This window comes from Panicum hallii, chromosome 6 (genome assembly GCF_002211085.1).
Source record: "Panicum hallii strain FIL2 chromosome 6, PHallii_v3.1, whole genome shotgun sequence".
Taxonomy (NCBI): Eukaryota; Viridiplantae; Streptophyta; class Magnoliopsida; order Poales; family Poaceae; genus Panicum; species Panicum hallii.
In genome coordinates, this window is record NC_038047.1 from 37401049 (window position 1) to 37426490 (window position 25442).

At 42.2% G+C, this 25442-nt stretch overlaps 1 protein-coding gene across 4 annotated transcripts; it reads left to right on the forward strand.

The window, feature by feature from the left end:
• Window positions 1–241: 241 nt before the first annotated feature.
• LOC112896279 (dynamin-2A-like) lies at window positions 242–9809 on the forward strand. 4 transcript variants are annotated; one of them, XM_025964204.1, is made up of 22 exons: window positions 242–477; window positions 595–645; window positions 951–1071; window positions 1208–1306; window positions 1921–2006; window positions 2217–2334; window positions 2455–2794; window positions 2880–3027; window positions 3493–3594; window positions 3687–3806; window positions 4337–4420; window positions 4501–4628; window positions 5099–5174; window positions 5344–5434; window positions 5608–5684; window positions 5760–5816; window positions 6878–7025; window positions 7115–7275; window positions 7506–7619; window positions 7696–7763; window positions 8414–8586; window positions 9368–9809. In XM_025964204.1, the coding sequence occupies exons 1-22, from the start codon at window positions 334–336 to the stop codon at window positions 9505–9507; spliced, it is 2646 nt and encodes an 881-aa protein (XP_025819989.1). In that variant the 5' UTR covers window positions 242–333; the 3' UTR covers window positions 9508–9809. The 4 variants fall into 4 exon arrangements, with proteins under 4 accessions (XP_025819989.1, XP_025819990.1, XP_025819991.1 ...); XM_025964205.1 differs by having other exon boundaries at window positions 1945–2006; XM_025964206.1 differs by lacking the exon at window positions 9368–9809 and having other exon boundaries at window positions 7506–7618; window positions 8414–8568.
• The last annotated feature ends 15633 nt before the right edge of the window (window positions 9810–25442 follow it).

The window sequence follows — 25442 nt, forward strand, 5'->3', positions numbered from 1 at the left end:
CGAGGATCGACTGCGAGCGCGAACTCGCTGCTTCGGCATGCGGTTGGGCTCTCCATTGGACGGGCGAGAGAGACGTGCGCGCGGAGCCGCAGGCCCAGCGCGTCACTACACGTGTCCTGCCCCCACGTCTCCATTCTCCAGGGCCCACCACGCTCCCGACCGGTCGACGCAGCGAAACCCACCCCACCATTTTGAAACCCACCGTACGGTACCACCTCCAATAACCGCCTCGATCCCTCGCGGCGCGATCGACGACGACGCGCACCGACCGCCGGCCGCTCACCATCGTCATCAGCTGGGAATCGCCCCGCCGTCCTCCCCCGCCCACCATATATGGAGGCGATGGAGGAGCTCGCGGAGCTCGCTGACGCGACGCTGCAGGGCTCCGCGCTGCTCGCGGACGGCGACCCCTCCGCCGGTCGCCAGCCGACCCGCCGGGGATCGTCCTTCCTCACCGCCGTCGCGATCGGCAACGTCGTAAGGATACCCTCCGTCTCTCTCTCCCTCTCCCCCCGCCGGTGCGGTGCGGTCGCTGCTCGGTCCTTGCGCTTGTGGTGTCTGATCGATGGCCGCGTGTTTGCTTGGTTCGTGCAGGGCACAGGCAAATCGGCGGTGCTCAACGGCTTGATCGGCCATCCCGTGCTCGTCAGTACAGTTTGCCCCCCACCTTTTTGTTCAGTTTTTTCCTCCTGCATTCCATATATCTCCCTCGGCGCTTTCTCCAAATTTTCGTTCCATTGCCGTTGAGATGCGTCCGAAATCATTGGATTACTGTCAGTCTGTGGCCTCTAGGGTCCTACTAATTTTATTTAATTTACTGATTTTGTTCCATCACTGTTACGTTTAATACGGCAGCGCAGATTCAGGATTTACCGCTTCCTTTAACTGCAGGATTTGTAAATGTTTATCTAGGTGCTTCTGTCGCCTCCCCTGACGATTTGTGTGTGCAGCCTACCGGGGAGAATGGCGCGACAAGGGCGCCGATCTGCGTCGAGCTGCAGCGGGAGACATCACTCAGCAGCAAGGCCATCGTTCTGCAGATCGAGGGCAAGTCACAGCAGGTCTCCGCGAGTGAGTTCTCTCTTTTTGCTTTTTACTCTGCGTGGCTAGGAGATTCTTAAGACACTGAGAACTCAGGGGACCATAGATCCGTGTGCTGTGCATTCATGTGTTTGTCAGTGGTCATGTTTGAATGTCTACTGTGAAGGTTCCCTCAGGCACTCGTTGCAGGACAGGTTGAGTAAGGCTGGTAGCTCTGGCAAGGGGCGATCGGATGAGATCAGTATGAAACTGTGCACCAGCACAGGTGGGTTTGTTACTCTGTTGTTACTTCTTGTTTTTTCCCCTATGTGGTCCGCGTTGATGACTGAGTGAATGCCAGTGAGAATACACGTTCTTATTTCATTTTCATTTCCTTTTGAGATTCTCTCTTCTTTTCTTTTGGATAAGCAACTCTGCCGTTCCCTTCAATGGATAGGAGGGAAGTGGCTTTGGTTTTTGCTACTTTTAGTTAGAGATGCAGCTGCAACTATGTCGATTTTACACCACGAATAGGCTCAACTTACATGTTTCAAATTTGATATACTAGCGCTACTTTGATTCCAGTGTGCTTCTCAACTGATTAACAGTAAGGTCTTTCGTTGATTTTGAATGAGAGTAACAGTGCATTTTGTAGGTCTCTGTTAGTCTGTAGTTGCATCCATCTCGACTGCAACCCTTGCCGTACCATACCTCTGTCTCTGTGCTTTGAATTCTGATTCATATCAAAAGCATGCGCCGTTTCAGATAAAAAGCTATGCTTTGTCAACAATATTCTCTAAGTTTTCATAAGATATATGCCTGGGTGCATGTCTTCAAAAACCAATGCCCTTCAAATTTAAGATTACAGTAACCATCTTTATTGTGTTTTCACATTGCAAGTCTGCATAAGTACTTTTGTTTCAGCCCCTGCATTAAAATTAATCGACTTACCTGGCATCGATCAACGGAGTATGGATGAATCAACGGTGAGTATTACGAAGTCCTCTATTGATTGTTTGTTTATCTATTTGGGCAACTAGTAGATTACCTATGCAATGATGCAGCTAGGTTTCAAAATACCAATACATTTACATATTGTCCAATGTCCAGAACAGTTTGTCAAAACTTAAAAACTAATGAAATGTCTGCTCTCCGCTTCTTCATATGTGATCTGCAACTTGCAATCATGTCTCCAGATTGGTAATTATGCAGCACGCAATGATGCAATTTTGCTAGTTATCGTTCCTGCTCTACAAGCACCTGATGTGGCATCTTCTCGAGCTCTAAGGATTGCTAGGGAATTGGATTCAGAAGGTGTGTATGATATACTGCACAAAATCTGGACTCCTGTTTTATTACATTTCTTGACATATCATTCAAGTTATTTACTTGTAATGCTGGATGGACGCATATATTAATGTGTTCGTTTACTAGGTACTAGAACCATTGGTGTCTTAAGCAAAATTGATCAGGCTGCTGGAGAACAGAAAGCCCTGGGTGCTGTTCAGGCCTTGCTTGTAAATCAAGGTCCTAGAACTGCAGCAGACATTCAGTGGGTAGCTACAATTGGACATTCTGTTCCTACGGCCTCTGTTCAGTCTGAAGTAGGTTCTGAAACCTCACCAGAAGCTTCTTGGCAAGCAGAAGTTAAAAGCCTTATATCTATACTTGGCGGAGCTCCCCAAAGTAAGCTTGGTCGAGTAGCTTTAGTTGATTCACTTGCTAAGCAGATAAAGACACGGATGAATGTTAGGCTGCCAAATCTCTTAAATGGGTAAAGCCTTATCTTGCTCTGTTAGGTCAACTTTTGTATTGGTATGCTAGGATGTATGATAATTTCCTCTTTTATGTAACTGTAGTCTTCAAGGGAAGTCTCAAGTTGTCCAAGAGGAATTAGCAAAAATTGGAGAACAGATGGCCCAAAGTTCTGAAGGAACCAAGGCAATTGCTTTAGGACTTTGCCGAGAATTTGAGGATAAGTTTCTTGAACATATTGCTGGGGGTGAGGTTAGTGAGTATAAATGTACACCCTCTTGGCCTACATCTCTTAGATTTATTCATGATCTTAAGTTTTATTTTTGTCAAAAGTAAAGGTATTAGAAACTTTGAACATCAGTTTACTTTTGCAGTATTTTTGTCATCAACTCATCAAAAACTCGCCAGTATGAACCATCCTTGTTTTGCCACAATTATATATAATTAAACTCCTTTTCAGAAATCTTCATTGTTGCCTGTTTGATATTTCTAGTTTCTAATAGACTGAGGTTCTTAGTGAACAAAGAATGAGTGCAGTACCACAAGCTCAATTTTCTAAAGTTTGTTACTGTGATCAATGTTTTATATAAAGGTATTCTATCTAAAACTTTTAAACTCGCTTTCAGGAAAAAATTTCTAAACTCATCTTAGTGTAACTTTTATTCTCTGAAATGTGTCCGTTTCATTGCTGGCTGAAATTTTACTGTTTATATGCAGGGTGCGGGATGGAAAGTTGTTGCAAATTTTGAGGGAAAATTTCCAACTAGGATCAAACAACTACCCCTGGACAAGCATTTTGATATGAAAAATGTCAAAAGGGTAATTTAGTTGTACTTGAACAGAAATCAAAGGCACAACTACTTGAACTTGTTCAATTTATGGTTACAAAAATCATTTTTTCCTTGTGTCAGATTGTTCTGGAGGCTGATGGTTATCAGCCATACCTGATATCACCTGAAAAAGGTTTAAGGTCTCTCATAAAAGGGCTTCTAGAGTTGGCAAAGGAACCATCAATACTTCTTGTGGATGAGGTAATATTTGGGTTCTTTTAGCCTTCTTCTGCCATGACCTAGTTAACAGTGCACTCTGGTAAAAACTTTTCAGCTCATCACTTCAACATTTTCCCTACATGTACCTTGCAACCTTTTAAGTGTCAATTTTAGTCATATTGCACTCCCAGTTTTGAAAAGTTTGAGCTGTATGCTTTGTGTACATATGTTCTGTTAAGATCAAAAAATACTTATGTAATGCATATTAATTCAGATCAAAGCAGGGAACCATAAACCATAAACTATTGCTATTCATTCTGCGTATCTGCTCATGTCAATTTCTGCCCTTCCTGTTTCCACAAGCATACTCACAAGTCTAGTCTTACCACTACTCAAATTGCCAATATTTCCATGTATGTGGTGTTTTGTCTTTTCAATTCATTAGCTGATCATAAACCTCGCCCTTTCCTGTTTAAATGCAGTTGTAACCACTTTTGTCAAAAAAATTATATTCAGTATTCTCATTACATTGCCACCAACTAAATACTTGTCTTTGAAATTATTGCTACCAGGTTCACCGTGTATTGATAGACATAGTATCGTCTGCAGCAAATGCAACTCCAGGACTTGGTAGATATCCTCCATTTAAGCGGGAGGTATAATTCTTAAGCATGGTAAAGAGCCAACGTTTAATTAGTTAGTTGGTAACCCTTTTTATTTTGTTTGTCCCCTCAAGGTAATTGCAATTGCATCTGCTGCATTAGATGGTTTCAAGAATGAGGCACGAAAGATGGTCGTTGCACTAGTTGATATGGAGCGGGCATTTGTACCTCCCCAGCATTTTATCCGCTTAGTGCAGAGGAGGTTAGCTGGTCTTTTGTTTCGTAGAAACCTTGTTAGTTTTCTCCATGTTATAATGATCTTCGAGTGGCACTTCCATTAGCTATTCCTTTCAAACTTAGTACATATCCATTGTTATGTTTCAATTTTTCATTTTCTAATATGTCCTATGTTCTTATTGATGTGATTCTGAATTTGCAATAGTTCAGAGAAAGAGTACTTAAACCTTGCGTATGCGTATTGAACTGACAACTTGTATCATTGTAAATTCATGAGTATTAAGTTCACTTTTGTTGGTTGTGAGAATAACTGAAGCCATATTTTGTTGATATGAGAAATCATGTCAGTATGATGTCCACTCATGCATGGTCTCGTCCAATTTCATTCGCACTGATAAACAACTTATTGCTGGTTTGCATCCATTGTGTATATTCTTAATAACTTGGTATACAGGTTATAATTTTCCTGTCTAATTGTCGAATTATAAAATCTAGAATGGAAAGGCAACGTCAAGAGGATGAGCTAAAGAGTCGCTCTACAAGGAAGGGTCAAGATTCAGACCAAAAGAGAGTATGCTACTCTGTATTGTATGTTGTGCCTAGTTTAATGTTTTCTAATTTTCTGTGTATGGTTATATTTGTGAATGGTTATTTTCTACCTTTTGTCTTTTGTCGTATAATATTCGAATACATCATGTCATTTCATCAGTAATTGTGAATTTGGTTTCTTTCGCTGTCAGGATACAAGCCCACTGAAAATTTCAAATCAAAGCGATATGAAACAGTCATCAAATATACAAGTTCTAGGTCCTGCAGGAGAAATTATTGCTGGTATGGACCTACTATAATTGTACTTAATCTTATTAGGTATATACAGATAAATAGTATAACAGATGAAAAGAGCACAGAGTTATTTTGTGTTTTAAAAGTTTTTCGTTGTATCAATTACATATTTAATATCCGAGAAAAAAATTACATATTGAGTAAATGTTTCTCTTGAAAAGGTTTCTTGTTCAAAAAACGTGCAAAAACAAACGACTGGAGCAAGCGGTGGTTTGTTCTAAATGAGAAAAGTGGAAAGGTTGGTTGCATTGGCATTAAACTACTCATCTTTTCTTTTTCACCATTTGATAATGGTTTTATAATTTATGACCAGCTTGGATACACCAAAAAACAAGAGGAGAGACATTTTCGGGGTGTCATAAATTTGGAGGTAATAATTTTTTCAGTGATTCTTCTAATTGCCATTTGGTCATTTAGATTTATGTGTTGATGCAATATGTTTTCAATTTAAGGCATTGGGTGCATAAGAGTACTACCTTTGGTTACTATGATAGCATTTAGCTAATACTGCATCTCTATGCATGAATCCAGTAATAGATTAGTTGCTGTTAGACAGTTAGATTAGTCAGAAAAGGTTGCTTCTCTCGTGTGTGTTCACCCGGCAAGTGTGGGCAGTGGTCTTTCAACACCTGAACCTGGTCGTTGCCGGGCCCTCCACCCCGACGACCAGCTTCTCTGCTTGGTGGTGCAGCTCTGTCAAGTCAGTACCTAAGGATCTTAAAAAGGGCCTAAACTCTCTCATCATCTTGGTCACGTGGGAGATCTGAAAGCATAGAAACTCATGTGTGTTCGAGGGAGCGAGGCCAAGTGTGCAGGTGCTCCTGCAGCAGGTGTCTAGTGAATGCGTGTTGTGGTGTTCGGCAGGAGCCACCAAGCTCAACGAGCTCCTGGCTAGGTCGTCCCAACAGGCGGTTTGAGTTCTGGTTTTTCTTTTTGGATTGTGGTCTCCTTTGGTTTGTGTTATAAGTAACAAACTAGTGTGTATGTTGTACTGAGTGCCGGGGCTTTTTCTAAACTACGGTACTCACCGCCTTTCTTCTTCCTTAATGAAATGACATGCAGTCCTCCTACGTAGTTCGAGAAAAAAAAGAAAAGGTTGCTTTTTGAGTAGATGAACATATGCGGGTTAGTTCAAGTTCTTGGTAAAGCAACCAGGTTAGCTATTATTTATTTGTTTGAAGAAATATTTTTCTTTTCTCTTTATCAAACTTGAAGTCCGAAATACTGATGCAACCATATTGGGATATAATCCAAAATTTAAATATGGGATGAACTTGCTGGATCCAAATGGGTTGTCAACAAGAGGACGTGGTCAGATTGACTGCTTAACTTTCACTGGTTTTCGAAACTCTATTGCTCCTAGTGCCACCTTATCATCATTTGTGGTGCGTCATCTATCCGTTGCATTATAGTTTTCTTTGCAATTTGCAGGATTGTAATCTTGAGGAGATTTTAGATGATGATGATCCTCCAAGAAGTTCTAAAGATGCTAAAAAGGCAAATATGCTAGATACTGGAAAGGATTCTAGTCTTATGTTCAAGATTACTCACAAAATTGCTTATAAAAATGTTTTGAAAGGTACATTTACATCTATTTTTTAACTATAACATGTTTTAAAATCTTGTTTCTAAATTCATAACATGTTTGATGTTTAATCACCGTGGCAGCTCACAATGCCGTTATACTGAAGGCTGAAAGTATGAGTGATAAAACTGAATGGGTCACTAAGATTCAAAGCATTGTTGATCCGAAAGGGCTTTCTGCAAAGAGACCAAACCCTTCAGAAGGTGGTGCCCCAATGAAGCAAAGCTATTCAGATGGTTCTCTAGTACGTTGCAAGACCTTATATGTTTGTTTCTGTCAAAAGTATTTATACATATGACTCTGCTTAGACGTTCTACTTGTTGCTACTAGTTTACTTTCTTCCCATTTGAGAATGGCTTGTCACCCGGATTTTTGGAACCCTTCCTCTATAGTAAAAAGGGATGAATTTATGTTCCATTCTCACTTCATTTTTGTTACTAATTTTCCATACTTGCACATACTATATACTTCCAGGATACGATGCTTAAGAAACCTGTGAACCCTGAAGAAGAGCTTAGATGGATATCTCAGGAAGTCCGTGGATATGTGGAAGCAGTCCTCAACAGTCTTGCAGCAAATGTCCCCAAGTTAAGACCACAATCTTTTCAGCCTTTCATGGACTCCCTTTTGCGTCCTGCAATGTCTTACTAATCCAGTTGAGCAGGCTGTGGTTCTTTGCCAAGTTGAGAAAGCAAAGGAAGATATGCTTAATCATTTGTATACGTCCATAAGGTTGGTTCAGTCAAAACATTTTTATAGGTGTTTCATATTCAATATGTTACTTCAGTGAGATAAAAAATATTATTTGCTCTTTGTATAGTATTTTTGTCTAATTTGAGCATCATGTAGTGAAACATTCTCCTTCGTTCTTTTTCATTATGCAAGCTGTTAATACCATTTTTCTTAATAAGGTTGGGACTTGACGTGGTCTTGATTCAGGTTTCACCGTTTCAGCCATTTATAGGCTAGTTTCTGAGGTCCTGTTCATTGTATATCTGCTTGGGTTAAACTTATATGGTTCTGCTACTGCATATGGATGTCTGTTATGATCGAGATCTGCTAATACTAGTCAATTTGTTAGAACTACTTAAGCACATGAACATGACTAGGCAACATAATAGCTTTATTTGGATTTTGTATAATAGCTTTATTTGGATTTTGTTCTATATATGATTGCTGGATGATAAATGCAAATGCTTTGTCTGTGTTATTTGTCAGAGTTCCGCATGCTCAATATTTACAGAAATTGTCCACTTTATGAAAAACATGCTAAGACACTATCACAAAAAAAAACAGAGATTGCAGACAATTACAGCCTTTAACGTTTGAAATATGCTTTTAAAAAGCCAAACTAACTAACCCACGTCTCTCATCTGTGGTAGCACGCAAGGCGCAGCCAAGATTGAAGAGTTAATCCAGGAGGACTATAATGTGAAGCGCAAGCGTGAAAAATTCCAGTTGCAGTCATCCCTTCTTTCCAAGGTCACTCGCCTGCTCAGCTTACATAGTAGTCGGTCAGCGAATGTTAGTTGGTCAAACGATTCTGCTGGATCAGGTAAGTTAATTCCTTTACGAATTAATGTTTATTTGTTTACTACTCAACGTGAGCTGCATGAAAATTGCTTCTAGAAATGTCACTCTGGAATTGATTCCCTCGATACATCGCCAGCAGTGGCGTAGGGGGTTTGGGGCTGGGGTTGGAAACCAGCGCTTCTCACTGTGCCAACTGCCAAGCTCAGTCTTGAGCGTCCTGGCAGCTGTGTAAGAGCGCATGACCAGGAGCAATGTGGCGAAAGTGCCACAGCCTCATGTTGGGAGCGGGAACGGCCGGCAAGACCGAGCAATGGCGACAATGGCTCTGGCTGCACTGGCGATTGGGGAGAGGGGGATGAATCGATTTAGGGTTTGGGGTGGCTGGGGAACTCATCCACTCGTTGGTTGGCCTGTAAACACGAGCTTGGGGGGCTAAATTTCAGAACACCAAAATTTTTAGCCGGCAGCCCAAATAATCTAACACATAAATATCAGGTTTATCTGAAATCTATCAGCGATAATGTGTGAATTTCCTTTCTATATAAGGAAAAGTTTAGTTTACACGATCAAACCATTTTTGAAACCATCCAAAGGGCGAAATTTATCCGATTTTCGACAGTTGGATGCCCTCGTTATTCGGCTTTGTAGTTGAAGGTTGAAAATTGAAATTTTATGCTAGTTTGAGGGTGTAAATGAAACTTTTCCCTTTTATATATATGGAGTGTACTCTAGCAAAAATCAATAGTGTACTGCAAATTTTGATAAGTTTCTTCCATGCACTTAATTGCCAATCCTTTTTACAGAGAGTAGCCCAAGGGACAGTGGACACTCTGGTGATGAATGGAAGTCCGCATTCGAAGCTGGATTCACAGCTTCATCAGCTGGAGAAACCAGCCGCCGTATGCCGAGTCGAGGGCCGCCACCGCCACCAAATGGTGGCTGATCAGGGGATCCAAGGAGCACGTCTGTTTGCTACCTGAGCAGCTGATCTGAGTTTTCAGAGGAACACGATAACGACCAGTGAAGGTCCAAGATTGACTGGATTACTGAAACAAGGCGTGTCCATAGGTTTGTGAATAACAAACCATCGTTAATAGAAGGATTTGTGTCTTTCCCACTTACATTAATGCTGTAGGATCGATCCAGCGTCTCTCTGTAATCTTTGGCTGGTTTCTGTAATAGTATTTTTCTAAAGAAAGGATATATGAAATTGTCCATGTCTTAGTTTTTTGAGTTAATTCTCTTAGTGCCACAAAAATTCTTACATATTCCTTCAGTGCCAAAAAATTTTAGAAGTTCCTTCAATGCCATAGAAATTTTATTCCATTCCTTCAGTACCACTCTGTTGCTATTTCCATCAATATGCTATTAACTGAAATGCGAAAAGACAATTTTACCCCTAATCTCACGTGTCAGTGCCTAACTCTTAATTTCTCTCTCTTCCCCCTCATTTTCTCGCGTCGATGACTGCCCTGAGTCCTGCCATCCCTGTGGCCGCGGCCGTGCACCGGAGTCCTCGCCGTCCGGCCGTCCCTGCGCCGCGTGCTGGCCGCCGGACCCTGCCGTCCTCGTGTTTTTTCCCATGCTGTCATCAGTCAATTATACCTTCCCATTATACCTTCGCATGTTAATCTTGTGGACCGAAACCCATGTTGTTTGTGAACCTAAACCAGTTGGTTTAGCATTAAAAGGACCATGGAACTTCGTACTCGCCACTCCACCAAATTGAGCATGTACTAGGTAGTACACATCTGCCTAAGAACAGTACAGGTAGATCAGGTGCTAGGTTTACGGTGCTACCATGCTACCAAACAAGGTAGTACATGAACCAATACATGACATTTTTTAAAAAATATGAATAGATAGAAGCAATGATTTATGTGCATGTAAAATTAAGGAAAACACAAAAAGAGAAATCAACACATAAATAGTTGCGGCAACCACTACTAGAATTCCCCAGTTTTCCTACTGCATTTTTCTTTCCCTACAAAAGTTTTAGATAATCTCGGGATGATCTTATTTCCCTAGAACAACACAGTAAGTTCGTAGGGAGATCTTAGCATTCCTCGGGAGAAACCGAGGAGATATTCCTGGTACCTGCCATGTAAGCGCCTCGGTGGCATAGAACCCTAGGACAATTTGCGATTTCGTAGGGAATCATTTTTTCATGAGGTGCTGCCGGCTGCCCCAAACCCTTCCCGCTAGCGCAACCCTAATTCTTCCCGCTCGAGTTCGCCGCCGCCGCACCCCCAATTCTTCCTGCTTGAGCACGCCGCCGCCGCATCCCTTCTCGCACGCGCAATGCTTTCACGCGCTGCCCGCCCGTCCCTTCCTGCTAGAGCGTGCCGCTGCCCAATCCCTAGGAAAATAGTTTGAAATCGTAGTATTCCAGTAGTGAACTATCACATGCTGATGCCGAAAGCATTCATGTGCCGATCTCCTTTTCAATTCTTCTTAAACAAGTTTGCTTTTCAAGCTCAAATTTACATATACATAGATACTTGCATCCTTTACCTATATATATTATTGTAACTTTTCATGCGCTTATTTAGGTACTACATGTTTGGTAGCACAATAGCACCTTAACCCATGGTAGCACGATATCCGCTCCCTCGCACACATTATCCTTCTCGTTCGCTCCTCGCTGTCCTCGGAGAACTTGTACTGCATGAATGCATCCTAATAAGGACGTTGCTTCTGGAGGTGCTCCTCAAAGTTTGGTGGGAGGCCCTTTTGAACGTAATCGGTATTCATGTTTTTCTTGAACGTCTGGAAAGTAATAGCCATCTTCTTCATGACCCATTTCTTCAAGACTTCTTCTTTATCATCTGGAAAACCAAAGTGCATTTTCACATCTCTCCATAACATTTCCTTTTCTGTGCCGGGGATGATATCTGCATCATTATTAGTGGCTTTACTTTTCTTCCATAGCTTGTAGCTAACGGGGATGTTCTCCCTAACATAATATCCACATTGATTGACCAATGTCGTCTTAACACCCTTGGGAGCCTTTAGTTCACCGTCTGGGTGCACTTCACTGATGTTGGTATGGCCCTCTATCTTTTTCTTCGAGCCTCGTTTCCATTTTGGGTTCCTCGATCCAGATGCCTGGAAAATATCTATTAATACATGTTGTACACACGTAGAGAGCTGGGGATATATATCATGTTAGTTTATATATGCACAAATTCCATATACCTCGGTTTCAACATCTTCCTGAGTAATTTCTACCTGCTTAGTATCGCCATTGCAAGTATCGTTGAGATATTGGCTGCTGTCATCTGCGGGTGCATCATCTTTAAGGGACGCTGGGTGCTGGGAACCTTCACGAATTATATTGTGAAGGAACTCCTCGTCGTCATCACTGGTCTCATTTTGATTCCTGTGCGAACAAAATATATTTTACACTACGAATATAATAACAATAATAAAATTAATCAAGTCAGAGTTTACATATGCAATCTTTACAATTTTCTACAATGCTTACATTTTTTCTATATTTTCTACCATTTTTTTGAATTTTCAACAAATTTTCTACATTTTTCTAAATTGTCTACTAATTTTCATCACATATATTCACATAATTTCTACATATATTCATATAATTTACATCATATAATCTACATCACATATATTCTTAATTTTCAACAATTTTTCTGCATTTTCTAAAGTGTCTACAAATTTTCAACAATTCTCTAAAACTTTTTACAATGTTCTACTGTTCCCTACAATTTTCACCGTTTTCTACATATTTCTTCCATACTTACAAAATTTAAAAAAAATAGAAAAAAGCTAACGTGAGCACATAGTATTTCTGACCTCATCGAGGGACTTACTTCACGGGGCCGCTCGGGGGGGGGGGGGGGTGGTGGTGTTGGAGGCTGGCGATGCTTCAGGCGCCGGTGCGCGGGCGGGCGTGCCGGTGGCTGTAGACCGTGGCGAGGGGCGGCGGCGGGCGAGGAGGCCGGTGCCGACTAGCGGTTGAAGGGCATGGTGGCGGCGGGCTTGGAGGCTGGCGGCTGCGTGGTGTGCGTGGCGGCCGAGAGACGACGACGATGTCAGGGATAGATCCCTAGGTACCCGCAGGGAAAACTAAGTCGGACTTCTACTAGAATTCCTTTGTGATCCTACTAGGACTCTACCCAGTAATTCTACCAGGATTCCTATCTTATAACCGACTAGTAACCTGTTCCCTGGGATATATAAAAGAGGGAAGGGACATCTAGATCGGCAGAGCAGTCAACAGGCAACTCAACACCCAAGCGCAGGGCACAATATACAATACCTCAAGTAGAACGTAGGGTATTAAGCTACTCTGGTGGCCCGAACCTGTCTAAATATATCTTGTATCCTTGCTATTACCTTCAAGTTCCAGATCCGGCGATCCCTCACCAAATAATCTCATATCTTAGGGTATCTCTAGGTAGGCTGGCGGTCAAAACACCGACAGTTGGCACCCACCGTGGGGCAGATCGACTGGATCATTGGGCGAGCTTGAAGGACCTCATCTTCAAACTACTTCGACTTCGTGAGAACGCTCGGTGACCCGCCGACAACTACTTCGACTTCGCGAGGATGCTCAGCGAACCGCTGACAACTACTTTGATTACTTGTTTCAACTAGAAAACTAGTCGGGAACGAGTCTCACGCTGTCAATAACTAGTCGGAATCGATTCCGACTAGTCGGGCTTCATCAACAACCGTCGCAGCTTCATCGACGACCACCACGGCTTCGTCGACAATCGCCCACGAATCAAGCTAAGTCACTTATACCTTTTCCGACTTGTTCTTCACAGGATCGGCTACTATTTTGGGTACGCTTCTTGATAGAAATTACCCTCGGGGCTACACCATGATCAACTGCTTCTAGGGTTTGCTGACTAACTGTCCACATGCTCGGTACATCGAGTTTGTAGGGCACCGCCCACGCGCTTGGTACACTGAGTTGTGTCGGGCTCACAGTGGCTACACCCTACGGACATGCGTGCTGCAACACGCGCTCTTGTTGACTACTTTATGCCAACGAGTATTCTCTTTGTCACAATGCTGACTTCTTATATGTGCATGTTGTTTTCTTTTAATGGTCGCTAATCTTCTCGGGTAGTTGTGGTAGAACCGCTTGAATTATTCTGGCTCAAGTGCGCAGACCATTGCTATACAGGCGATATGACCTCAACGCACTTCAAACAGAACAACCCAATGGTCTGTCGGCTAAGGTCCCGATGAAACTACCGGATTCCGGATCGATCAAGCATACCTCGCACGAAAGCGAGTCCAGAGATACAATCACCGTCACATTTTTACAACATAGGCATAAGTAGTTATTACAAACTGGGTTCTGATAGAGTACTGCAAACCTAACTAAAACAAATTTATACAGGCATTGTTCAAAAACTTCAAGTTTTAACGGACATTATTCAGAGATGGCAGCGGAAAGGAAACAACAATATGACTACACGTCGCAAAAGCAGCACCATACTTAGCCCAAAGCATGGCGTCATTCCGAAGGGTCACTGCCAGCTGGGGACGGATCCCATTCCACGGACCAGCCAGGCGGTAAAGTGCAGGGCCAAGGGGAACTAGCAATTAATTCCCCGAATGACATATCTAAAAACTACATTACTAGTAAGACTGAGTATACTAATACTCAGCAAGGCTTACCCGTAAATTGGGTATACTTAGCCCATAACTAGACCATGAGAGGTTGAAAGGCTCTAGATTTCTTTTGCTGAAAAACAACAAAGAGTATATCCTTATTTCCATATTTTAGCTTTCAGATTCTAGTTCAATTAACCATTCTAAGTGAGCATCTATAATAGACAAGCATGGTAGGTATTAAAGCTGAAAGCATCTAGGCCCCTAATTCGAGTTTTGGTAATTAATGACAACGATTTGTGGATTAACAATTCTTTTTGAGAAAATGAGGATAGGTTGATCCACGGATGAATGAGAGTTATTTGTGAATGTGTGGATTTTTGGAGACGATGAGCAAAGCTTGGGCTCAAGGCAAAGGTATAAAATAGGGCCTTTTGAACTTTACCGGTCACAAGGTGTTTAGTGGATGAAAAGTGATCGGATTTGTTGGATAGATAGCCGTACTATCAAGAGGGGTCATGTACTCGTGCTTCACGGGTCTCTAGTTCCATTTTGCTCAAAATGTCTAAGTGCATGCATGAGGGCTAACTACGCTTTGTCGGGTTTTGAAAAAGAACATGTTTGAGAGCTGACTGCTCAAGCGCGGACGGTCCGCGCCTTGGGTGCGGACGGTCCGCTACTGTAACAGAAGGTTCAGTGGAAATATCTTGTGGCTGGTGGACGGTCCGCTCCTTGGGCGCGGACGGTCCGCCACTCTAACTCTCTTCATTCCAGAAAGGGTGTTCTTTGGTCTGTCTAGTGGTCTGGTCTGCGGACGGTCCGCCGCTGGGGCGCGGACGGTCCGCAGGCTCTCTGATAAATCGATCCACCAGCGGCGGACCGTCCGCAGGCTCTCTGATAAATCGATCCAGAAACATTGCCGTCTCTGCCTGTTCTTCTAGGATGAACTGCGGACGGTCCGCTCCTTGGGTGCGGACGGTCCGCTGGCTAATTTCAGGTTTGTTCCAGAGACTGTCATGTCTCTGGAGATGTGGAACTCTTAACTGCGGACGGTCCGCCGATTGTGCGCGGACGGTCCGCCAGGGCTGTAACGGCTAGTTCTGACACGCATTTAATGCTCTCTGACTCTCTGGTTTATAATGGCGGATGGTCCGATTTTTGAATCCGGACGGTCCGCGATCTTGCAGAAAAGAGTGTAACGGCTAGTTTTTGATGGGATGTCTATATATACCCAATGCCCGGCCTTTGGGTCTCTATCTTGGCCATTTGGACTGCATTCTTGACCCTCTAGAGCTAAGACATCCCTCTCTCTCACACACTTGCTAAGGATTTGCATTTTTGAGAGTGAGAGTGCTTCCTAGTGCATTGCATCTAGAGTTTGAGCTTTGTGGCACTAGGGAATCTTCAAGCAAGGATCATTAGCTTGTTACTCTTGAGAGTTGCCGCTCCCTAGACGGCTTGGAGAAGGTGATTTTGTGGAGCTTCTTGAAGGAGATTGTTGAGAAGCCCCGATTTCGGTTGTGAGAGGTTTTGTGCTCACCTTACCGGAGTGGTGAAGAGCAACTCTAGTGAAATCGAGGTGTGGAGCGGTTCCTTGTTTCTAGCCGGCTCAAGATCAAGAGGTTCTTGATAAGAGGAGCGGTTGATTCTTGGAATCCACCTCAACGTGGATTAGGGGTGACCGGCAAGTCATCGACACCACGGGAAAAATTTGTGTGTCAAGCTTGGTTATCTCTCTTACTCACTTTAACCATTGTTTTATATTGAGCAATTTACTTTACTAGAGCTTGAATTGTATCTTGTCACCCTAGGTTGCAAACCTCTCTAGAGATAGTAGTAGCATGACATAGGACTCTCTTTTGATACTAATTAAATTTCTCTAGTGTTGTTGGTTTTAGTTTTTAAACCGCCTATTCACCCCCCCTCTAGTCGGTGTTCTTGATCCTACAAGTGGTACCAGAGCTAAGTACTCCATTAATTGCGGATTAAACCATCTTGGAGTAGAATAATGACTAGTGATAATGGAATTCATGTTGGGAAGCCACCGCTCTTTGATGGGAACAATTATGATTATTGGAAGACTAGGATGTGGGCTCATATCAAAGCCATGAGTAGAAAGCTATGGAGAGTGGTAAATGATGGATATGTCATTTTGGACTTAAAAAATTTGACACCCCTAGAAGAGGAAAATGAGATACTAAATGATCAAGGGGTCAATGTGCTCTTTAGTGCCCTTGGTGTGACCGAATTTAATAGAGTCAAGAGTCTCACAAATGCACATGATATATGGGAAAAGCTCATGAAAGTTCATGAGGGCACATCATGTGTGAAAGAGGCCAAGTTATATTTACTTAAGGGCAATTTTAGTGAATTTACCATGAAGAGGGATGAGAGTATAGCCGAGATGTTCAACCGGCTAAATGACATTGTGAATGACCTCAAGGGACCTGGATTTGAGGTACCGGATGTGGATTTCAACCACAAATTTCTTAGATACCTTCCGGAAAGATATGACACAATTGTGACCTTTCTTGTAAGGTCGAATGTGAAGACCGCAACTCCCACATAAATATTGGAAGAAGTTCTCACTCATGACATGTTCAAGAAATCTCAAGATGAAGTTCATGGGGGAGAAATTGATATGAAAAAGAAAAGTGTGGCATTCAAAGCTCAAGATAGCAAAAAGGAAGAAGAAAGTGAGTGCCAAGAAGAAGAATCGGATGAAGAGATGGCTCTCTTTGTCAAGAGATTCAATAGAATGATGAACAAGAAGAACTTTGGTAAGAAAGGTCAATCATCAAGAAAAAATCCTTTTATAGACAAGACTTGCTTCCAATGCGGTGAAATAGGTCATATTAGTGTCAATTGTCCAAACAAGAAGGATGACAAGAACAAGAAGGACAAGAAAAATGATGAAAAGAAGAAGAATAAGTTTATCAAGAAGAAGAAGAATGGTCAAGCTTATTTTGTTGAGTGGGATTCTGATGCAAGCTCCGATGATGATGATGATGACAAGCCATCCAAGAGAGTTGCCGGGATCGCCATCAAGGAGGCTCCATCACTCTTCTCCACACCACATTATCTTATGGCAAAGGGTGGTGCAAAGGTACAACAAGATGATGAACTTGATGAACTTTCATATGATGATCTTGTTGAAATGCTCAATGATGCCGATGAATTCATGACTAAAGAAAAGGCCAAGTTAAAGGAATTGAAGTTGAAATTTTCTTCTCTTCAAGATTCCAATGAGGAGCTAAAGACTTTACATGAGAATCTTAAAGAAACTCATGGGAAACTTGAGAAAGCTCACAATGCCCTACTTAATCATGAAAGAAAAGCAACATTGAGCATCGGTGTGAGTTGTGACTTAATTGATGATAAACCTTGTGGTTCTAGATCTACTAGCTCTTTTTGCACCAAAATTGATAACTCATCTTGCAATGAATCTCTCATTATGGAAAATAATTCGTTAAAGAAAGAGGTTACTTGCTTGACTAATGATTTGAGAAAGTACTATGATAGTAGAGCCATGTTTAGTCATTGTTGGGCAAGTCAAAAGTTCACCTTGAACAAGCAAGGGTTTGGATACGTTCCTAAAAAAGAGAAGAAGGCTTTTGTGCAAACCAAAACTACTTTTGTGAAGAGTAGTGGTAAGCCACATTGTGAAAAATGCAAGAAGGTTGGTCATGTTGAGAAGAATTGCACCAACATGAAAGTCATATCCTTTGATTCAAGTTACAATCTTATGAGAAATTCAAATAGCAATGTTAGTGCAAAATTTGTTGGAATACCTATAGATGGTGCTAAAAAGAATGCCATTTGGGTACCAAAAGTCTTGGTCGCTAACGTTGAAGGACCCAAGAAAGTTTGGGTACCTAAAAGAGTTATCTCTTTGTTGTAGGTAAACTATAAGTCCGGAGGATGACATTGGGTACTTGATAGTGGATGCACTCAACACATGACCGGAGATCCCATGATGTTTTCCTCTCTAGATGAAAATGTGGATGGCTATAGTGATATTATCTTTGGTGACAATAGCCGAGGCAAAGTCAAAGGAGTTGGTACAATTTCAATCTCAAGTGATCATTCTCTTTTAAAAGTATTGTTGGTTGATTCTCTCAAGTTTAATCTCTTAGCGGTCACTCAACTTTGTGATTTTGGATATAAGTGTAGTTTCACTAAAGATGATGTTGTTGTGACTAGCTTGGATGGAAAAAATCACATCTTTACGGGATTTAGATATGAGGATGTATATCTTGTGGATTTTGCTACTAAATAAGCAAAATTGTCTACATGTTTGTTCACTCAATCATCTTTGGGTTGGTTATGGCATAGAAGACTTGGTCATGTTGGCATGAAACAACTCAACCGTCTCATAAAGCATGATTTAGTAGTTGGCTTGAAGAATGTGAAGTTTAAGAAAGATAAGTTATGTAGTGCATGTCAAGCCGGAAAGCAAGTTGCAAATGCTCATCCTACTAAGAGTGTCATGTCAACCGAGAGACCATTGGAATTATTGCATATTGATTTATTTGGTCCTACTACTTATAGAAGTATTGGTGGAAATTGCTATTGTCTTGTGGTAGTGGATGATTACTCAAGGTATACTTGGGTTTTCTTTCTTCATGACAAAGCCGATACTTATGACATATTCAAGAAATTCTTGACAAGGGCCGAAAATGAATTTGAACTCAAAGTGAAGAAAGTGAGGAGTGACAACGGAAGTGAATTTAAAAACACAAGAGTTGAAGAATGGTGTGATGAAAAAGGAATCAAACATGAATTTTCAACCAAGTACACTCCGGAACAAAATGGTCTTGTTGAGCGGAAAAATAGAACCTTGATTGATATGGCAAGATCAATGCTCTCCGAGTACAATGTTTCCGATAGTTTTTGGGCCGAAGCAATCAACACGGCTTGCCATGCGTCTAATAGATTGTATTGCCATAGATTCCATAACAAGACCCCATATGAGTTGCTCATTGCAAGGAAACCAAACATATCATATTTTAGAGTGTTTGGTTGCAAATGCTATATTCTCAAGAAGGGAACTCGGTTATCAAAGTTCCAAAGCAAATGTGATGAGGGTTTTCTTCTCGGATATTCATCTTGTAGCAAGGCTTATCGGGTTTACAACAAAACACATGGTATTGTTGAAGAAGCATATGATGTTGAATTTGATGAAACAAATGGGTCTCATAATGAACAAGAAAATCTTGATGATGTGAGAAGTGATGGTTTAAGAAATGCAATGAAAAATATGTCAATTGGTGATGTTAGACCAAGAGAAGAAGATGAAAGTGATGATGGTCATTCTATCTCTATTAGAGTTAATCCTTCGACCTCTATTTCAAATGATCAAGCACAAAAAATAGTACAAGATTCTAGTAACGATGATTCTCATGTACAAGATCGAATTGGTTCATCAAGTGCACCTTCTCTATCAACTCAAGAACCCATCGTTCTTCAAAGAACTCATCATATTCTTGCAAAGGATCACCCCGTAGATCAAATTATGGGTGATATTAGTAAGGGTGTCCAAAATCGATCTCGCATTGCTTCATTTTGTGAACATTATTCTTTTGTATCTTTTCTTGAACCTAACCGTGTAGATGATGCATTGAGAGATCTGGATTGAGTGAATGCTATGCATGAAGAATTGAATAATTTCACCCGGAATCAAGTTTGGGATCTAGTTGAGAGGCCTAGAAATTATAATGTCATTGGCACTAAATGGGTTTTTAGAAACAAGCAAAATGAAGATGGAATAGTTGTGAGAAACAAAGCAAGATTGGTGGCTCAAGGCTTCACTCAAGTTGAAGGTTTGGATTTCGGTGAAACTTTTACCCCCGTTGCTAGACTAGAAGCTATTAGAATCTTATTAGCTTATGCGTGCTCTCACAACATAAAACTTTTTCAAATGGATGTGAAAAGTGCCTTCTTAAATGGCAAGATTAATGAACTTGTTTTTGTTGAGCAACCTCCCGATTTTGAAGATCCCAAGAAGCCAAATCATGTATACAAGCTCTCTAAAGCACTTTATGGTTTGAAGCAAGCTCCACGAGCTTGGTATGAAAGATTGAGAGACTTTCTTATTTCCAAAGGATTCAAAATCGGTAAGGTTGACACTAGCTTGTTCACTAAAACCATTGAATTTGGTGAAATGATGTCTAGGGAATTTGAGATGTCCATGATCGGTGAATTGAGTTTCTTTCTTGGACTTCAAATCAAGCAACTCAAGGAAGGCACCTTTGTGTGTCAATCAAAATATGTGAAGGATATCTTGAAGAAATTTGGTATGGAAGATGCAAAACCAATCAAGACTCCTATGGCCACCAATGGGCATCTCGACCTAGATGAGGGAGGTAATCCGGTTGATCAAAAGCTTTACCGTTCTATGATTGGTAGTTTGCTTTATTTGACCGCATCTAGGCCCGATATCATGTTTAGTGTTTGCATGTGTGCACGATTTCAAGCCGCACCTAGAGAATGTCATTTGACCCTCGTCAAAAGGATTTTGAGATACTTGAAATATACTCCTAATATTGGTTTATGGTACCCCAAGGGTGCCCACTTTGATTTGGTTGGATTCTCGGATTCGGACTATGCGGAGTGCAAGGTTGATAGGAAGAGCACTTCCGGTGGTTGTCAATTTCTTGGAAGGTCTCTTGTCTCTTGGTCTTCAAAGAAATAAAATTCCGTGGCTCTTTCAACCGCCGAAGCGGAATATATTTCGGCCGGAAGTTGTTGTGCACAATTGTTATGGATGGAGCAAACTCTTCTTGACTATGGTGTGAATTTTGATGAAATTCTCTTGTTGTGTGATAATGAAAGTGCCGTGAAGATTGCTACTAATCCGGTTCAACATTCAAGAACCAAGCATATTGATATCCGCCATCATTTTCTTAGAGATCATGTGAACAAGGGTGATATCAAGATTGATGGTATTGGCACGGATGATCAATTAGCCGATATATTTACTAAGCCCTTGGATGAATCTCGTTTTTGCAAGTTGAGAAATGAGTTAAACATCATTGACTTCTCAAATGTGGCTTGAAAAATAACACATGTGGCATATGATTCTTCCATATTTTCTTTGTTTCATTTTTCTGAATTTTTGAGGGATTTTTGAGCCGTTTATGACTTTTAAGGATTTCACTCGATTTATTTTTGAATTCTTGTTATAACTTGCTCATATGAGAGTTTGGAAGGTTTTCATGCAAGATTTGAGATTTTTTTATTTTTATATGAGCAATGATCCCATATTGAAGTTGGAATTGTGAAAATTGGCAAAAATCTGAACAGATTGAAATTTGGTACCGCGGACGGTCTGCGGGTAAGAGTCGGACGGTCCGCAGTTCATGAGAATTGTTCACCAGAGGCACTGCAACTTATTTTGGGCCGCAGAAGTTATGATGCGGACTATCCGCAGGTAAGAGGCGGACGGTCCGCGGGTCATGTGAACTGATCACCAGAGGGACTGCAAAGTTATTTTGGGCCACAGTGTTACTAAGCGGACGGTCCGCGGGTAAGAGGCGGACGGTCCGCCGGTCATCAGGTTTGATCGCCAGAGGCTTTGCAGAGTTGATATCAGCAGTAAAATTTCAAGGCGGACGGTCCGCCTGGACGTCGCGGACGGTCCGCGACTGGACAGAAAGATGGGGCCGACCAGACTTGGCTTATATTATGCTGTCTCTTTCTCTTCTCTCACCAAACCGAGCCTTTCTCTCCAAAAGCACTCTCTCTTTCTCTCTCAAGCACGTGGGGAAGACTACAAGGTCAAGGATTTTTGGCGTGATTCGCGGACAGTCCGAGCACATCCCCGGACTCTTATCGAGATTCTTCATCATGTCCTCTCAGTATTTCGATGAATTCCTAACTCTTGTTCTTGGATTTATTCATTGGAAAGAGTTAGGGTTAGTTGCTCCGATCTACTTTTGGGCCATGGATTCTTGCAAATACTTGGGACATTTTGTTCCTAGTGATGAGGAGATGGTGTAGTTTTAATTCGGTTGGTGGATTTGAATCTAAACTCAAATTGTGGATGGATCAATTGTTGGGGCGACTGCTGTGTTCCTGCGATGAACAGATGAGTCGCGGACGGTCCGCTGTCTGTTGGCGGACGGTCCGCTTCAGCAAGCGGACGGTCCGCATGTGTCAAGCGGACGGTCCGCGAGTGTCAAATTTTTTCAGCAAGATTCTGAATTGACTTATATGATTATGGATTGGATATTTTACTTTTGTAATTGTTCTTATGGTCAATTCTTGATCTCAGGCCACCTCGAAAAATTCTCAAAGCATTCACATCAAAAATCAAGAAAGCTGGGACATCCAAGAGGCAAGAGACGGTGATAATTCCGATGACTCGGACTATGATCCTCATCCTAGTGAGATGGCTGCAGCATCCTCAGTGGGTGGTGTTGGTGATGAATCTTCAGAGGAGGAATTTAAGGATTTTGAAGATGATGTTACTGTTTTGATGGGACTAGATCTTCCTAGCCGACAGTGGACTGCTGAGAGCTATGCCAATGCCAGAGCAGTGAATCAGTTCGACATGCCTTGTGACACCAACATCCTCTTTTTCAGAACCAAGGTACAACAAGATGCTTACTTCGGTCATCTAGTTAAGAAGACTGTGTTCAAACATCAAACCATTGACCTAAGGTATATGAGATCACATCCTGTCATGACTGATCTAGTGGATAGATTTGAGGAAATGGGGTTAGCAAATTTTCTGTAACATAGATGTGATTGGAATGAAACAGTCATACGCCAGTTCTATGCTACCCTAGAGATTGATATGGTAGAGGCAACATTTAAGTGGTCAACTGGGAAGAGAACATATTTTGCCACATTTGCTCAGTTTGCTGCAGCTAATCAGTTGGACTATGATTTCATCACTAGTGAGCAAAGCATGAATGTTGTCTTAGAGAATCCTCTAGATGAGAATGACTACCCCATGTATTATGAGCCTGCACATCTTGGTATAGCCAGAAGCTTTGGGGGAACTCAGGGTCTGAGGCATCATCCTGCAGTGATAAATAAAATTGCAAGAGTCACATTCATGCCTAAGAGTGGAAACAAGAACAAGGTTAGAGGGCTCTATTGGAATGTGATTTCTCATGTCATGAATGGGAATAGAATTGATGTCATTGCTCTCATCATGGATCAGCTTGCAGATTTAAAGCTCAATATGGAGATGAACTTATACTTTGCTCCATACATTATGTCCATCATCAAGGCAAAGACATCTTTTAGAGGCATTTGTGAGTGCAAGCATACTCCTTTTAGGCCCTTCAAAAACGATCATGCTTTTCTTATGAGGCCGTTGACTCCTTTCCCTGGAGATGCTGAAGTACAGGGGCATGGTGATGATGATGATAGTGACGATGATGCTCACATAGGAGCAGCTGCAGCTCAGCATGGCATGCCACCACCACACCCTCCTGTACAGCAGCAGTGGGCTCCTCCAGCTGGCTACTTTGATCCGTATTTTTCATCCATGCAGGAGAATCTCTCCTCTCAGATTGCCGGGTTGACTAGTCAGATGTAGAGTCAGATGGATCTTAACTTCCAGAACATGCAGCAGCAGATGTTCCAGCCCATGATGGCTCAGATGCAGGGTGTTCAGGAGAGTTTACACTCAGATATTGCAGCTCTTGACTCCCGCTTTGAGGATTTGCCCTCGTCTGAGCAGTTTGAGCAGCTCGAGCATAGGCAGCAGCATTTAGAGCAGCGCTTTGACACATTTAGCACAGCCTTCACCGGGTTTTCTGACCACTTCTACTCCGTGTTCCCGGCTCCAGTGCCGCCTCCCGAGTTCTACCCGCACCAGCCGTTCTACCCACCACCACCTCCTCCACCGCCGATGGATTGATCTTTGTGGAAATTGATGCCAAAGGGGGAGAAGGAGCTTTGGAGTGCTTTGATCTAGGGGGAGCTCATGGATTTCTCATGGAACTCATTCGCTTTTTGCTTCCGCTTGCCACTAATATTTTAATTTGTGTTGAACTCTACTGCATGGACTTATGCTTTATATCTTGCGTGGATTTGGCTTGTAGTTTGTGATGAACTATGTTGATTTGTGCTACTCTCTTTACTTATGTTCATTTTGTCGTTGTGAGGCTATGGTAATCAAGCTAAATTCATATCATATATATCTTGTATCTTGTATGCCTCGATTTCCACTTGTAGGGGAAACTCCGTCAAAATGTTTATATGTAGATATGTGTGCTCTTGGTATTCATTCAAATTTATATGCACATATCAAGGGGGAGTTCTCTCTACTCATCGAACTTGGTGAGTTTATTCATACAATATTCTGAAATTTTCAAGAAAAATGAGTAAGTTCTTCCAAAGTTCAATTCCAAGTCCACCTTATGCCTTGTGTATAAAGTTGACTTGAACACTTTTATCACTCCAAAACTTAGTATTGTCATCAATTACCAAAAAGGGGGAGATTGAAAGCATCTAGGCCCCTAATTCGAGTTTTGGTAATTAATGACAACGATTTGTGGATTAACAATTCTTTTTGAGAAAATGAGGATAGGTTGATCCACGGATGAATGAGAGTTATTTGTGAATGTGTGGATTTTTGGAGACGATGAGCAAAGCTTGGGCTCAAGGCAAAGGTATAAAATAGGGCCTTTTGAATTTTACCGGTCACAAGGTGTTTAGTGGATGAAAAGGGATCGGATTTGTTGGATAGATAGCCGTACTATCAAGAGGGGTCATGTACTCGTGCTTGACGGGTCTCTAGTGCCATTTTGCTCAAAATGTCTAAGTGCATGCATGAGGGCTAACTACGCTTTGTCGGGTTTTGAAAAAGAACATGTTTGAGAGCTGACTGCTCAAGCGCGGACGGTCCGCGCCTTGGGTGCGGACGGTCCGCTACCGTAACAGAAGGTTCAGTGGAAATATCTTGTGGTGGACGGTCCGCTCCTTGGGCGCGGACGGTCCGCCACTCTAACTCTCTTCATTCCAGAAAGGGTGTTCTTTGGTCTGTCTAGTGGTCTGGTCTGCGGACGGTCCGCCGCTGGGGCGCGGACGGTCCGCAGGCTCTCTGATAAATCGATCCAGAAACATTACCGTCTCTGCCTGTTCTTCTAGGATGAACTGCGGACGGTCCGCTCCTTGGGCGCGGACGGTCCGCTGGCTAATTTCAGGTTTGTTCCAGAGACTGTCATGTCTCTGGAGATGTGGAACTCTTAACTGCGGACGGTCCGCCGATTGTGCGCGGACGGTCCGCCAGGGCTGTAACGGCTAGTTCTGACACGCATTTAA